This window comes from Sarcophilus harrisii, chromosome X, assembly GCF_902635505.1.
Source record: "Sarcophilus harrisii chromosome X, mSarHar1.11, whole genome shotgun sequence".
Lineage (NCBI taxonomy): Eukaryota > Metazoa > Chordata > Mammalia > Dasyuromorphia > Dasyuridae > Sarcophilus > Sarcophilus harrisii.
Window position 1 is genome coordinate 12320333 of NC_045432.1, and position 16117 is coordinate 12336449.

Consider the following 16117-nt stretch of genomic DNA (forward strand, 5'->3'; position numbering starts at 1 on the left):
AACAATTTCTAATAAAATATACACAAAACATGGGGACAAAACAAGCAAAACCACCATCTCTTTAGAAATCTACAGAAGGAAAAATCTAATCCTGAGAACTAAATTTTATGTCCGTTCACTGACTATATAAAAAACATCATTCTTATTAAAAACAACTCTTTTCTTCAAGTTAAAAAGGGAAAGGAGGAGAGAGTTCATAGACTGGCATCATGAGAGTTCCTGTTTATAATTTTAAATTTTTTTAAATTTAAATTTTTTTAATTTTTAATTTTTTTAAATTTCAAATTTTAAAAGTCACTTGATTGGAATACTGTCATACTCAATGGAATACTGTCTCATATTGAGATGAATATAAAGCAAATAATCATACCAAGTACTAAATATCCCAAGGATCTGTAAAACTAAACCACCAATTTGGTAAGGAATTTCAGCCTGTCTTCAGGTATTGCTTAATCAGAGAAAAAAAGGTTCTCCTAAATTAGAGACTCAAGAACATCAAGGATGCTTCTCAAATTTTTATATGAGACAAAGATAGAAGAATAGCTAACATATTGGATGATAGAGATGCCAAAATGTCAAACTAGAATGGTGCTTCAGCATGTTGAGACAAAATATGTGATTTAGGTCATTTAGGTTAAGACATCAATTGCACATGTACAAGATGAGGGATTTGCACTCAAGAACATGTCAAAAGAAAATAAATGGAAGGAAGTGAGGATATTTAGCTTAGATTAAAATTTTTGTAATAGGAACAGTAGGTGGAAGTTGCAAAGAGACACATTTCAGTTGGAAATCATTTCAATCAATCAAACATTTAATCTCCTACTTTGTGTTACCTAAGGAGGTCTCCAGGAAAAGACCAAAAAGTAACTACAAGATATTAAAGAGTAGCTTCCTTTTTAGGTCTGAGTTGAACTCGACGACCTCTAAGATTTCTTCCAAATTTGTAGCCCTACAAACTTAGAGATCACCATCATTTATAGTGCCTAGAACTTTGAAGGCATTTAAAATAAATCTTTTTTGATTTAATAAAAACTATGGTTAAGAGATACCAAGTGACTTGCACAAGATCTCCCTGACTGTTGGTGGCAAAGTTAATACATACTAGAACCCAGGTCTTCTGACTCCTTGATGCCTCTAAGCTTACAAACTACCATTATCCCTTCCACATTGTGACTTACCCCACTGCTGTTCTGATATATTGAGTGTCAGCATAAGAAATTAAATGGGAATTTGGGAGGAGGTTTGCAGAAGCCATAAGACAACATGCAAAGACCAGTAGACCACATAGAAAAAGTTCAGAAAATCAGAAACTTATAAAATAATATTTACAGTTTTGTATAATAGCAACATTTTATCTTTGAATAACTTAATTCAGATTTTCCTCTCTGGTACAAAGGGAAGGCCAAAAAATTATGCAAATTTTCCAGACAAGAGAGGTGTCACACCTCTAATCACCACCCTACCACCCCTGTGATATGAAAGGGATAGTTGTATACTTATTTTTCTCATTTCCTTTCAAATAATAAGACTATCTCTATGAAGAAAGGGGTTCTTAATCTGGAACCTGTGAACTTGTTTCTTAATATTGAATATTATATTTTTTCAGTATAATTGATTTCCTTTGTAATCCTATGTATTTTATGCGTTTAAAGTATTCTGAGAATGGGTCCATAGGCTTGATCAGACTGCCAAAGGGGTCCATGGCCCAAGAAAGGTTGAGAACCTTGATGTAAAAGGATAGAGAACATTAGAAAATTCAAAGAAAAGTGGGAATGGAGGGTTGGGGTGGGTAGCAAAAATGGCCTAAAGGACACCATGAAATAAAACACAATTTGGTCATCTTTGCTATGAACCTTCAGTTTTTTAACAGGGCAGATGAATGCAAATGGATGAAAGGCATGAAGATGCCCTGTGATAGTACTTAATTGTAGTCTGCACCTGACCCAAATTTTCATCAGTTTTTGGATAAGAGATACATAGTACTAATTTGTTTGCTAACCCTGGAGCACCTGTGAATACTTTAAAGCATCTGTCTCCATTTTATAAATAAGCACCTTTTCTTCATATCATATATTAAATAAAAACAATAATAATAAGCAGAACAATCCCATTATTATCTCAAAAGTGGTCAAAACTGCTCATTTGCAAATCAATTCCTACAGAACCAAAGTTTTACTATTATTGTCTGATAAAAATTCTCTCTGCAGCATCTCCCAAATATTCTAACACCACTGCTCCCTCTCGTCTTCTCTGACGCTGTCCCACCCTAGCGTAAGCCCTCAACACTTCACATCTGAACTATTGCAATATCTCCTGGGGATGAGGGAGGTCTGCCTCACGGCTCTCTCCACTTCAATCTATCCTCCATTCAGCCTGTAAAGTGATTTTCCTGAAGTGGAGATTCAATCATGGCTCCCCCAACATAATAAAACTCTAATGGCTCCCCACTGCCTCCAGTAACAAATACAAAATACTCCATTTGGCTCTCAAAGCCCTTCATCACTTCAACCCCTTTTACCTTACAAACCTACTCTTTGTTCCAATGCCACTGGCCTCCTAGCTATTCCACAAATAAAACACTTCATTTCTCAGCTCCAGACCTTCTCTCTGGCTGTCCTCCATGCTTGGTACACTCTCCTTCCTCCACTCTGAAGGCAGAAACAGTCTTTCTCTTTTTTCGTATCCCCTGTGCTTAGCACAGTGGTTGGCACATAGTAGGTATTTAATAAATTAAATCAAAAATAAATTGATTGATTGATTCATCCTGTTGGTCTGTAATTTCTTCTGTACATTTGAAATGTTTCAGTGATCCCATTCTTGACATTACTTTTATTGAGCCCTCTTCTTCCCCAAGCCATCCTCCCATTAAAAAAAAAAACTTTGTAATAACTAAGCAAAACATAGTTACATGTGTCCATATACCACAATGTATGTCTTTCTGTTCCTTTCCATCACCTCTCTGTCGGAAAGTGAGAAATATGATTCACTAACAGGTTCTCGGCGATTGTTCATTGCACTCATCAGAGTTCTTAAGTCTTTCAAAGTCATTTTTCTGCAATATTTGCTATCCTTGTATAAACTGTTCTGGTCCTAATAATTTCACTCTGAATCAGTTCCCACCATCCAGCATTCTCTAATCCTGGACAAAGACAGTTGTCTTTTGTCATTTCTTTTTCATGTAATAATAGCTTTTTGTTTTTCAAAACACATGTCAAGATAATTTCCAACATTCACCTTTGCAAAACTTTGTGCTCCAAATTTTTCTCCCTCCATCACCCCTCCCTCTCCCCGAGAGGTTAAACATATACAATTCTCTTTGGTCATTTTTTTTTACAGAGTAATAATATTAAATTATATTTCTTTACCAAAATTTCATTGTTATTCTTCAGATTCTAGTTCTTGCCTTGGCTTTTTTTTTCCCCCTCTCTTTATAATCTCCTTTGGGATCAGGAAGTTCGTTTGGCTTGTAACTATTCCCACCCTGACATTTTTCTCCTTCACAACCGTACTCCCCCATCCCTGCTTGCTTCCCTGTTGAGTCTGATGTATTTCTACGCCAAACTCTGCTATGTTTGTGTGCGTTTGTGCGTGTGTGTGCATACAATGCTTCTTTGTCCGGGTCAGATGACAGTGTAAAGTTTATCTGATGCCCATTTCCCCTACCCTCTCCTCTTATTTAGAAAGTACTCTGTGGTACTTTTCTTCTGCCTCATTTATTAGAAACAGCATCCCCTTCCACCTTTCCATATCACAGCCTTTCTCCTTTTACCCTCCCGCCTCTTTCTCCTCTTTGAACCCTCAGAACAGGTCCAATCTACCCACACCCACACCCAACCTTCAAGGTCCTCTGGCTTTTTTATTCAACTCCTTCAACATCCTTTGAAGATATCAAGGTTCTAAAGGGCCTTTTCTCCCTTTCGAATGTTAGCAATGAATGCATCATCATACAACCTCTTCTAAATGCTCCGATAAATTTCCTTTTCTATGTTTCTCTGGATTCTGTGTTTGCATTTTAAAGCTCTTACTCAGCTGTAGTCTTTTCACCAGAAATGCTTTAAAATCCTACATTCCATTTTCCTCGTAGGACTATACTTAGTTTTGTAGAGTAAGTTATCCTTAACCAGAAGCCTATAACTTTTGACTTTTCAAATATTGCACTCTGAAGTTCTCTTCCAGTATCTAGTAGAAGCTGTCAGGTTTTCTGTGATCTGAGTATTACTTCTTGATAATTAAATAGCTTATTTCTAGATAAGCTGCAGTATTTCTTCTTTGATGGGGAAGCTCAGAATTTGGGCTGACATTTACATGGAATGTTTCCTTTTGGGATTCCTTTTGGGAAGTGAATGGTGAAATCTATCTTTACTTTGCTCTCTGGTTCTGATAGATCAGGAAAGATTTCATTAATGATTATAGTATAGAATTATAGTATTCAGACTTTTTTTAGGCAGCTAGACAGCAATAGATAAGGTGCTGGGCTAAGCTCATATTTACTAGCTCTGTGATTCTGGGTAAATCTGCCTTAGTTTCTTCAGCTGTAAAATAAGAATACTAATAGTGCCTACCTCCCAGGGGTGGTTTGAAGATCAATGAGATAATAAATGCAAAACATTCAGTACAGCACATGGTAAGTGCTATATAAATGTCAACTGTTATTGTTTGTTTTTTAAATCATGTTTTTCAGGGAATCCGGTGATTCTTAAATTCTCATTTATTCATTTTTCAAATCAGTTGTTTTTTGTAATATCAAATATATTATGGCTTACAGGGGAGTCCTGTGTTCTTGCTGCCTCCTGAAAGGATCTTGCAGACTGTGTGTGTGTGACATGTATGTATATATACATAAGTATGTCTCTAGTCATTTTCTGGTCACACTGAGAGTCTCCACCCTGCAATAAAGCAGGTTTTGCTAGGGGTCCCTTTCCTATTTCCAGTGGGTTAATGACTGACAATGCAGTTCTGGGTTAGACACCCCTTGCTGTGGCTTTTCACTGCATTTTTTGATCATTAATCTGGTGCAAATTTCCAGTATTTAGCACAACGCCTGAAATATAATAAATATTTAATAAATGCTTCTTGGCTTTTTTCAGATTTTTGCTACAGTGAGTCTAAGGGAGGTGAGCATCCTGCCTTTTGTTATTGTTTCAGCAGCCATCTTAGACAGCAGTCCCCAAAGACAGTCTTTATCAGAGAAATCAAAACCTTTATCAAATGTGACCCCAACAGTTGCCTTTCTCTTAGGCGTGTAATAGAAATCTGGACAGAAATCCCAAGTAAAGGTAATTTAAGTTCTCTCCATTATCTGAGAAAGCAAATTTTCCTCGCCCCCCTCCAAAGCATTTGAACTGAAATCTGTAGCCCTGTCTCATAAACGAATGAAATTACATAATTAGGCAAAATGAAATACAACCCTCTCCGAAAAAAAAAAAAAAAGGGAAATCAAATGAATGAAATTTACTGTGGCCACCTGCTCCTTTATATTCCTTCCTTCTTGGAAAGATCCCCATTTTACTTCCTCCTCCTCTCAGGAGGCTTCAGTTGGGAAGATGCTAAGGCGAGACACACCCACCCCAGCCTCCCTCAGCCTGGCCCACGTGGCGGGGGCTGAAAGGGGCGGTGACTGACTTGCCACGCCCCACCCCCACTCCCAGCGTCCGCCCCATCCATCGCATCCAACCGAACAACAAAGCATCCACTAAACCAAAACGTGACAAAGGAATTGGCGAGACCCCCGGCTCAAAAATCAAGACCACCCGGGAGCGCCTAAGCTTCCCATGCCTCCGCTTATCCAGCTCTATCGATTCACCTAAAACGGGGGAAGAGGGTGGATAATAGTAAAAGGGGAAGGATAACGGTAAAGCGCCTTTTCCTTCGCTCAATTTTCCCCGCGAAAAACGAAAATGTGACATTACCCTGAATTGGAGGCGCACGTAGCCTGGATGGAGTGGATCCTCAGGCGATTGGCCATGTCTCGGAGGGCCTGGAGGGTCTCCTCCGAGGGCTGGCGATAGCTAGCCATGATGCAGCCTTCCCGTAGCACAAAACCAAGCACTTTTCCCTTTCTCTTCCCAGCCCTTTCTTCACGCCTCCCAGGCCCCGCCTCCTCGAGGAAATGATCTCAGCACAGCTGGGCGGCGGCAAAGGCAAAGGCAAAGAGAAGGGGCAAGCATCTGGAGCAGCCCGAGCACCCTTCCGCTGTCAGTGCAGGAGCCGCTTCTTAGAGAGCTGCGTAAAGCGGCGGCAGAGCTGGCGATTGGCCTCGCCCTCTGGACCCTGCCGGGCTGCCGGCGTTTTAGGGACGGAATTTCTTTTTTTTTTTTTCTTTTTTTGTTAATTTAATAGCCTTTTATTTACAGGATATATGCATGGGTAACTTTACAGCATTAACAATTGCCAAACCTCTTGTTCCAATTTTTCACCTCTTACCCCCCCACCCCCTCCCCTAGATGGCAGGATGACCAGTAGATGTTAAGTACATTAAAATATAAATTAGATACACAATAAGTCTACATGACCAAACCGTTATTTTGCTGTATAAAAAGAACCAGACTCTGAAATATTGTACAATTAGCTTGTGAAGGAAATCCAAAATGCAAGTGGGCATAAATATAGGGATTGGGAGTTCAATGTAATGGTTTTTAGTCATCACCCAGAGTTCTTTCTCTGGGCGTAGCTGGTTCAGTTTATTACTGCTCCATTGGAAATGATTTGGTTGATCTCGTTGCTGAGGATGGCCTGGTCCATCAGAACTGGTCATCATATAGTATTGTTGTTGAAGTATATAATGATCTCCTGGTCCTGGTCATTTCACTCAGCATCAGTTCGTGTAAGTCTCTCCAGGCCTTTCTGAAATCATCCTGTTGGTTCATTTCTTACCAAACAATAATATTCCATAATATTCATATACCACAATTTATTCAGCCATTCTCCAACTGATGGGCAGCCATTCAGTTTCCAGTTTCTAGCCACTACAAGCAGGGTTGCCACAAATATTCATGCACATACAGGTCCCTTTCCCTTCTTTATAATCTCTTTGGGATATAAGCCCAGTAGTAACACTGCTGGATCAAAGGGTATGCACAGTTTGATAACTTTTTGAGCATAGTTCCAAACTACTCTCCAAAATGGTTGGATTCGTTCACAACTCCACCAACAATGCATCAATGTCCCAGTTTTCCCACATCCCCTCCAACAATCATCATTATTTTTTCCTGTCATCTTAGCCAATCTCACAGGTGTGTAGTGGTATCTTAGAGTTGTCTTAACTTTCATTTCTCTGATTAATAACGACTTGCAGCATCTTTTCATAGGACTAGAAATAGTTTCAATTTCTTCATCTGAGAATTGTCTGTTCATATCCTTTGACCATTTTTCAATTGGAGAATGGCTTGATTTTTTATAAATTAGAGTTAATTCTCTATATATTTTGGAAATGAGGCCTTTATCAGAACCTTTGACTGTAAAAATATTTTCCCAGTTTATTGCTTCCCTTCTAATCTTGTCTGCATTAGTTTTGTTTGTACAAAAACTTTTCAGTTTGGTATAATCGAAATTTTCTATTTTGTGATCAGTAATGATCTCTAGTTCTGCTTTGGTCATAAAGACCTTCCCCTTCCACAGGTCTGAGAGGTAAACTATCCTGTGTTCCTCTAATTTATTAATAATTTCATTCTTTATGCCTAGGTCATGAACCCATTTTGACCTTATCTTGGTGTACGGCGTTAAGTATGGATCAATGCCTAGTTTCTGCCATATTAGTTTCCAATTTTCCCAGCAATTTTTATCAAACAGTAAGTTCTTATCCCAAAAGCTGGGATCTTTGGGTTTGTCAAAGACTAGGTTGCTATATTTGTTGACTGTTTTATCCCTTGAACCTAATCTATTCCACTGATCAACTAATCTATTCCTTAGCCAATACCAAATAGTTTTGGTAACTGCTGCTCTATAATATAATTTTAGATCTGGTACAGCTAAGCCACCATCATTTGATTTTTTTTTCATTAATTCCCTTGAAATTCTTGACCTTTTGTTTTTCCATATGAACTTTGTTGTTATTTTTTCTAGGTCATTAAAATAGTTTTTTGGGAGTCTGATTGGTATAGCGCTAAATAAATAGATTAGTTTAGGTAATATTGTCATCTTTATGATATTTGCTCGCCCTATCCAAGAGCATTTAATATTTTTCCAATTGGTTAGATCAGACTTAATTTGTGTGAAAAGTGGTCTGTAATTTTGCTCATAAAGTTTCTGATTTTCCCTTGGCAGATAGATTCCTAAATATTTTATATTATCAGTAGTTACTTTAAATGGAATTTCTCTTTGTAACTCTGACTGTTGGATTTTGTTAGTGATATATAAGAATGCTGATGACTTATGTGGGTTTATTTTATAACCAGCAACTTTGCTAAAGTTGTGGATTATTTCTAATAACTTTTTAGCAGAATCTCTGGGGTTCTCTAAGTATACCATCATGTCATCGGCAAAGAGTGATAATTTGGCTTCCTCATTGCCTATTCTTATTCCTTTAATCTCTTTCTCAGCTCTTATTGCTATAGCTAGCGTTTCTAATACAATATTAAATAGTAACGGTGATAGTGGGCAACCTTGTTTCACTCCAGATCTTATTGGGAATGGTTGCAGTTTGTCTCCATTACATATGATGCTTACTGATGGTTTTAAATAGATGCTGCTGATTATTTTAAGGAAAAGTCCATTTATTCCTATACTCTCAAGTGTTTTTAATAGGAATGGATGTTGGATTTTATCAAATGCTTTTTCTGCATCTATTGAGATGATCATATGGTTTTTGTTAATTTGGTTATTAACATGGCCAATTATATTGATAGTTTTCCTAATATTGAACCAGCCCTGCATTCCTGGTATAAATCCTACTTGATCATAGTGTATTATCTTGGAGATGATTTTCTGTAGTCTTTTTGCTAATATCTTATTTAAGATTTTAGCATCAATATTCATTAGGGAGATTGGTCTATAATTTTCTTTCTCTGTTTTCAGCCTACCTGGTTTAGGTATCAGTACCATGTCTGTGTCATAGAAGGAATTTGGTAGGACTCCTTCATTCCCTATTTTATCAAATAATTTATATAGCATTGGGGCCAATTGTTCTTTAAATGTTTGGTAAAATTCACATGTAAATCCATCTGGTCCTGGGGATTTTTTCTTAGGGAGTTGTTTAATTGCCTGTTCTATTTCTTTTTCTGAAATGGGACTATTCAAGCAATTTACTTCCTCCTCTGTTAGTCTGGGAAGTCTATATTTTTGGAGGTAGTCATCCATTTCACTTAGGTTATCAAATTTATTGGCATAAAGTTGAGCAAAATAACTCCTTATTATTTCTCTAATTTCCTCTTCATTGGTGGAAAGTTCTCCCTTTTCATTTTTAAGACTACTAATTTCATTTTCCTCCCTCCTTTTTCTAATCAGATTTACCAAAGGCTTATCTATTTTATTGGCTTTTTCATAGAACCAACTCTTAGTTTTATTAATTAGTTCAATAGTTTTTTTACTTTCAATATTTTTAATTTCTCCTTTTAATTTTAGAATTTCCAATTTAGTATTTGATTGGGGGTTTTTAATTTGGTCTTTTTTTAGTTTTTTTAGTTGCAAGCCCAATTCATTAATCTTTTCTTTCTCTGTTTTATTCAAGTAAGCCTCTAAGGATATAAAATTCCCTCTTATTACCGCTTTGGCTGCATCCCACAAATTTTGGTATGATGTCTCATCATTGTCATTATCTTGAGTGAAATTATTAATTGTATCTATAATTTGCTGCTTCACCCAATCATTCTTTAAGATGAGATTGTTTAGTTTCCAATTACTTTTTGGTCTATTTCCCCCTAACTTTTTGTTGAATGTAGTTTTTATTGCATCATGATCTGAAAAGAAAGCATTTACTATTTCTGCTTTCTTGCATTTAATTTTGAGGTCTTTATGTCCTAATATATGGTCAATTTTTGAATAGGTTCCATGAACTGCTGAGAAGAAAGTATATTCCCTTCTATCTCCATTCAATTTTCTCCAAAGATCCAACATACCTAATTTTTCTAATATTCTATTTACTTCTTTAATTTCTTTCTTATTTGTTTTGTGGTTTGATTTGTCTAATTCTGAGAGTGCAAGGTTGAGATCTCCTACTATTACAGTTTTGTTGTCTATTTCTTCTTGCAACTCTCTTAACTTCTCCTTTAGGAAGTTGGATGCCATACCACTCGGTGCATATATGTTTAATATTGATATCGCTTTGTTGTTTATGCTACCCTTTAGCAGGATGTAGTTTCCTTCCTTATCTCTTTTAATTAGATCAATTTTTACTTTTGCTTGATCTGAGATAAGGATGGCTACCCCTGCTTTTTTGACTTCACCTGAAGCATAATAGATTTTGCTCCAGCCTTTTACCTTTACTCTATATGTATCCCCCTGCTTTAAATGTGTTTCTTGTAAACAACATATTGTAGGGTTCTGACTTTTGATCCAGTCTGCTATCTGCCTCCTCTTTATGGGGGAGTTCATCCCATTCACATTTACGGTTAGAATTACTAAATCTGTATTTCCTGCCATCCTAATAACCCCAGATTGTGCTTTACTTATTCTTGCCTCCCCCAACCCTCTTTCCCCCTTTTAAACTTATGTACCCCTCTTGTATCACGATACTTATCCTCTTTATAATCCCTCCCTCCCCCCCTTTGAGTCTTTCCCCCTTCCTTCCCTTATTACTCTTTTTCTTTTCCCTTTTCCTCTCCCCCGTTTTTAATGAGGCGAGAGAGAATTTTCTCTAAAACAAATGTCAATTATTTTTTCTTTGAGCCAACTCTGATGAGAGTAAGATTCACACAATGTTCCTCCCCCTCTCTAAATTCCCTCAGATATGATAAGTTTCCTTAGCCTCTTTGTGGGATGTGGTTTCCCTCTTTTTATCCCTCCTTCCCACCTTATTCTGCCATCATCCCTTTTCCATATCTACTTCCCTTTTTTATGTTATATCAGTACAATCAAATTATACATGTATTCTTTTTGTATATCCACAACAGAAATACAATTCTCAAGAGTTATTTTTACCTTTTCTGCATCTCTTGAGTTCTATGCTTGGAGATCAAATTTTTTGTTTAGTTCTGGTTTTTTCTTCAGAAACAAATGGAATTCATTTGTTTCATTAAATGTCCATCTTCTTCCCTGGAAGAAAATGCTCAGCTTAGCTGGGTAGTTTATTCTTGGCTGCATCTCAAGTTCTTGTGCCTTTCGGAATATCATATTCCAGGCCCTTCTTTCCTTTAATGTAGAGGCAGCCAGATCTTGGGTGATCCTTATTGTGGCACCTCGGTATTTAAATGGTTTTTTTTTGGCTGCTTGTAAAATTTTTTCCTTAATCTGATAGTTCTGAAATTTTGCCACAATATTCCTTGGGGTTTTTATTTTAGGGTTTCTTTCAGAAGGTGTTCGATGAATTCTTTCAATGCCTATTTTACCTTCTGATTCTATTACATCTGGGCAGTTCTCTTTGATGATTTCTTGTAAAATAGTATCTAGGCTCTTTTTTTCATCATAGTTTTCAGAAAGTCCAATAATCCTCAGATTATCTCTCCTAGATCTATTTTCCAAGTCTGTCGTTTTTGCAAGTAGATAATTCATGGTTTTTTTTCCAGTTTGTCATTTTTTTGTTTTTGCTTGACTGATTCTTGCTGTCTCAATGAATCATTAGTTTCTATTTGTTCTCCTTTTTTGTCCTCCTTTTTTTTGTCCTCCTTTACATGATGCTCTCATAGAAGAGACCATTAAAAGTCTCAAAAGAGAGTTAGAAGATAAATGGGGAAAGGAAAGAGAAGCCTTACAAGAGAGCAACAACTTCCTGAAATACGAATTGGAAAAGTTAAAAAATTCCCAGGAAGTGCAGGGAAACAAAATTGGTGAATTGGAAAAAATAAAGAATTCACTAGAAAGTAGGATTTGTGAATTGGAAAAGACAAAGAACTCGCAAGAATGTAGGATCTGTGAATTGGAAAAAGAAAATAATTCACTAAAAAAAAATTAGTGAAATGGGAAAAAATTCCACAGACCAAAACAATACATTTAAAAACTCAATTGGACATATACAGAAAGAAGTAAAAAAAGCTAATGAAGAAAATAATTCTTTAAAAATTAGAAGGGGCGGAATTTCAAAACCACCACTCCCCGAAACCACGTGGGTCACTGTGGAAAAGCAAATGCAATTGTCTTCCTTCCAATTCCGTGGCAAAGCACCCTCTGCATGGCATGGAAATGTACGTATGGATAAACGTATCCGTTGTTCAGAAGCAGGGGGCTGTACTGTAGTTTTCTATCTAGCTGTGAGATTAGGAGCGAGTCCCTAAGTTAAGGTCACGTTCTTGCCCATCCACGCTCCCAGAGAGTCTATTTTGACTGCTTGCATTGTTAGGTGAAGTATGGACATCAATAGGGAATAACAGGATAGAAGAGAGAAATAAAACTTAGCGCAGGACAGTTTTACGATTCATCTGTCATATGCAGAGGACTAGATGTAGATTTAGGGAAGAATCAAAATTGGGCTTTTGCGAAGTTTACACAGACATGTAACTATAATCCCCAATAACAAATTTCTAAGGACAGTAGAAAACTGAAAAGCCGAGGGCTAGAAGTTCAATAGGAAAAAGGATATCACAGATTTGGAGCAGGGAAACAATCAGGAAAGGCTTCCTGGAGGAGGCAAAATTCGGTTGGGGTTTTTTTAAATATATATAGAAATTCAGCCGGTGAAGACTGGGAAGGGGGCCAGCAGTCAGTCACACAATTAGCTCTCACTGTGGCAAAGCAATCCCCAATTAACTCACTCAACAAAGCAAATTTCCCAAACCTTTCCCTCCTTCCTCAAACCTCCCATGGTCTCTCTCCCATCACCCTCTCAGCTGAGAACCTGGCCTCATATTTTACTGAAAAGAGATATCTTCTTTGCTCCTCTTCATCTCGCATCACCTATATGCCTTCTATCCTCTTTCATCCCTATTGCAGATGATGTGACCCTTGTCCTTACCAAGGAATACTCTGCACAAGTATGTATGCAAAAGTAAAGCCATTTCATCCCATCTTGGGTAAAAAATTTGGAACACCAAGTCTTACAAAAATGAATGTGGAAAACTATCTTTACGTGTATTTGGAAAATAAAATACTATTGGAATGAAAAAAAGAAAGAAAAGAAAAGGCTATCTACAATCACTGCCTTCACTGCCTTTCCTTTCCCTTTACTCTTTTTAAAATCTCTGCATTCTGGCTTCCAACCTCTTCATTCAACTGAAACTGCTCTCTCCAATGTTACTAGTGATTTCCTAATTGCCAAATCCAGTGGTCTTTTCTCAATCCTTATTCTTCTTGATCTCTCTACAGCCTTTAATGCACAACCATCCTTTCCTCCATAATACTTTCTTCTTTCTAAGTTTTTGTGACACTGATCTCTCCTAGTTCTCCTACTACTTGACTATTTCTCAGTCTCCCTTGCTGGATCTTTTGGGTTTTTAAAAAGTACATAGAAATTCAACTGGTGAAGACTGGGAAGGGAGGCAGCAGTCAGTCAGACAATTTTATCCCTCCACTTCCATTGAGTCCCTTAGATAAATAGGCTTATTTGCTATGGCTATTCACGATGGTGTTTTGTATAACTAGTGTTTATTGGAAAGGGGGTTAAACTAAAGGTGGATGTCGTCTTAGCCCCTCTTCTCTCTATACTATTTTACTTAGTGATGTCAAAAGTTCTCATAGATTCAATTGTCTCTATGTTGATCATTCTCAGATCAATGATCTAGCCCTCACCTCTCTTCTAACCTCCAGACTTGGAACTGCAGCTACGTCTTAGACAAATTCCAAACTGGATGTTTCATAGCCATCTTAAATTCAACATGTCCAAAAATGTAATCATCTTTCTCCCCAAATCCTTCTTTATTCCTTATTTTTCTATTATTCTTCAGGGTGCCATCATTCTCTCAGGTACTGAGGCTTGAAACCTAGGTGTCATCCTCAATTCCTTTCTCCCTTCCTCCTTCCCTCTCTCCTTCTCTCTGTTTCTCTGTCTCTGTCTCTCTCTTTCACACACACACACACACACACACACACACACACACACACTCTTCCCTGGAGCTATTCTTCCCATATTGTGTCTCCCAAGTCTCTCTGGCTATCCTAATAACACCAATACTAGGATTCAACATAATGTTCCCCACCTCTCAACCAATCAAGACTCTTGTAGCCTTTTGTTTATGTAACTCCCAGGGATGTCATTCCCCTAAACTGTCCCAGGCCTGGGAAGAGAGAGGGAAAGTAGAGTTACAAGTCTATGCTTCTATATGTACTTATTGTTTCCCCTGTTAGAATAGGAACTCATTGAGAGTAAGGATTGCTTCATTCTTTGGTCTTCCTAACTTGTAGTATCTTTCTTCTCCAGCTCATTTTCTAAATGAGAAAACTGAAGGAAATATAGTGAAGTTGCTTGCCAGGGACACTTAGCTAATAAGTAAGTGTCTGAGGCCGGATTTGAGTCTTCCTGACTTCAGGCCTGGGATTCTATTCCCTATAGTGACAATTTAGCCAATCCTTCTGGCATGTAATAGACATTAGATAAATATTTGTTGAATTAATTAACACTAAGTAACTACTATGTACAAAGCATTGTACTAAGTGCTGGGGATACAAACAAAAGTCAGATCCTATTCTAAGAAGCTTACATTCTATGGAAACAGCACATACTAAAGGTTTCAGCTTCAACACAAATGAAAAGGCCCCAATGGTCCTTAGGGTGAGGCATCAAAGTGGACAGTGATACCTCTTCTCTTTATTCATTTATTTATGTTTTTTGTTTGTTTTTAATACACATTGTTTTATGAATTGTTGGGAGAGAAAAATCAGAGCAAAAGGGAAAACCACAGGAGAAAAAGAAAAAGAAAAAAGAAGTGAACCTAGCATGTGCTGATTTAGCTTCAGTCTCCATAGTTCTTTTTCTGAATGCAGATGGCATTTTCTGCCCAAAGTTTATGGAGATTGCTTTGGATCACTGAGAAGAACCAAGTCTTTCATAGTTGACCATCGCACATTCTTGCTGTTATTGTATACAATGCATTACTCATTCTGCTTGTTTCGCTTATTTCATTTTTGAACAATAATATTCATATACCTTCATATACCACAACTTGTTCAGCCATTCCTCAATTGATGGGTATCTTTTCATTTTCCATTTTTTTGCTACCATAAAAAGAGCTCCTACAAATATTTTTGCACATGTGCATCCTTTTCCCTCCTTTATGATTTCCTTGGGATACAATGGCACTGGTGGGTCAAAGGGCATGCACAGTTTTATAGCCCTTTGGGCATACATAGTTCCAGATTGCTCTCCAGAATGGTTGGATCAGTTCACAACTCCATCAACAATCCATCAGTGTCCCAATTTTCCTACATCCTTTTCAACATTTATCATTACATTTTCCTGTTATCTTAGCCAATCTCAGAGGTATGAGGTGGTACCTCAGAGTTGTTTTACTTTGCATTTCTCTAATCAATAGTAATTTAGAGCATTTTTTCATATAATTATAGATGACTTTAATTTTGTCATTTGAAAATTGTTCATATGCTTTGACCATTTATCAATTGGGGAATAACTTGTATTCTTACAAATTTAACACAGTTCTTTATCTATTTTAGAAATGAGATCTTTATCAGAAATACTGGCTGTAAAGATTTTTTTTCCCCAGCTTTGTACTTCCCTTTTAAATTTGTTTCTGTCGGTTTTGTTTGTGCAAAACCTTTTTAATTTAACGTAATCAAAGTTGTCCATTTTAATTTCCATAATGTTCTCTGGTTCTTCTTTGGTCATAAGTTCTTCCTTTCTCCAAAGATCTGATAGGTAATTTATCCCTTGTTTTCCTAATTTGTCTATAGTATCATTCTTTTTTATTGAAGCTTTTCATTTTCAAAATATCCTTGCAAAATTTGCAAGGATAATTTTTCAATATCGGCCTTTGCAAAACCTTGTGTTCCGATTTTTCCCCCTCTTCCCCCCACCCCCACCGCTAGATAGCAAGTAATCCAATATGTGTTGAACATCATAAAATATATGTAAATTCAA

General features: G+C 37.1%; 1 protein-coding gene across 1 annotated transcript in view; it reads right to left on the minus strand.

The window, feature by feature from the left end:
- TKTL1 (transketolase like 1) overlaps positions 1-6112 on the minus strand; it is a 32037-nt gene extending 25925 nt beyond the window's left edge. Inside the window, exon 1 of the mRNA XM_003774722.4 lies at positions 5913-6112. Coding sequence (XP_003774770.1) covers positions 5913-6019 — 107 coding nt within the window. The 5' untranslated portion in view covers positions 6020-6112. The remainder of the gene's footprint in view (positions 1-5912) is intronic.
- Between the last annotated feature and the right edge of the window lie 10005 nt (positions 6113-16117).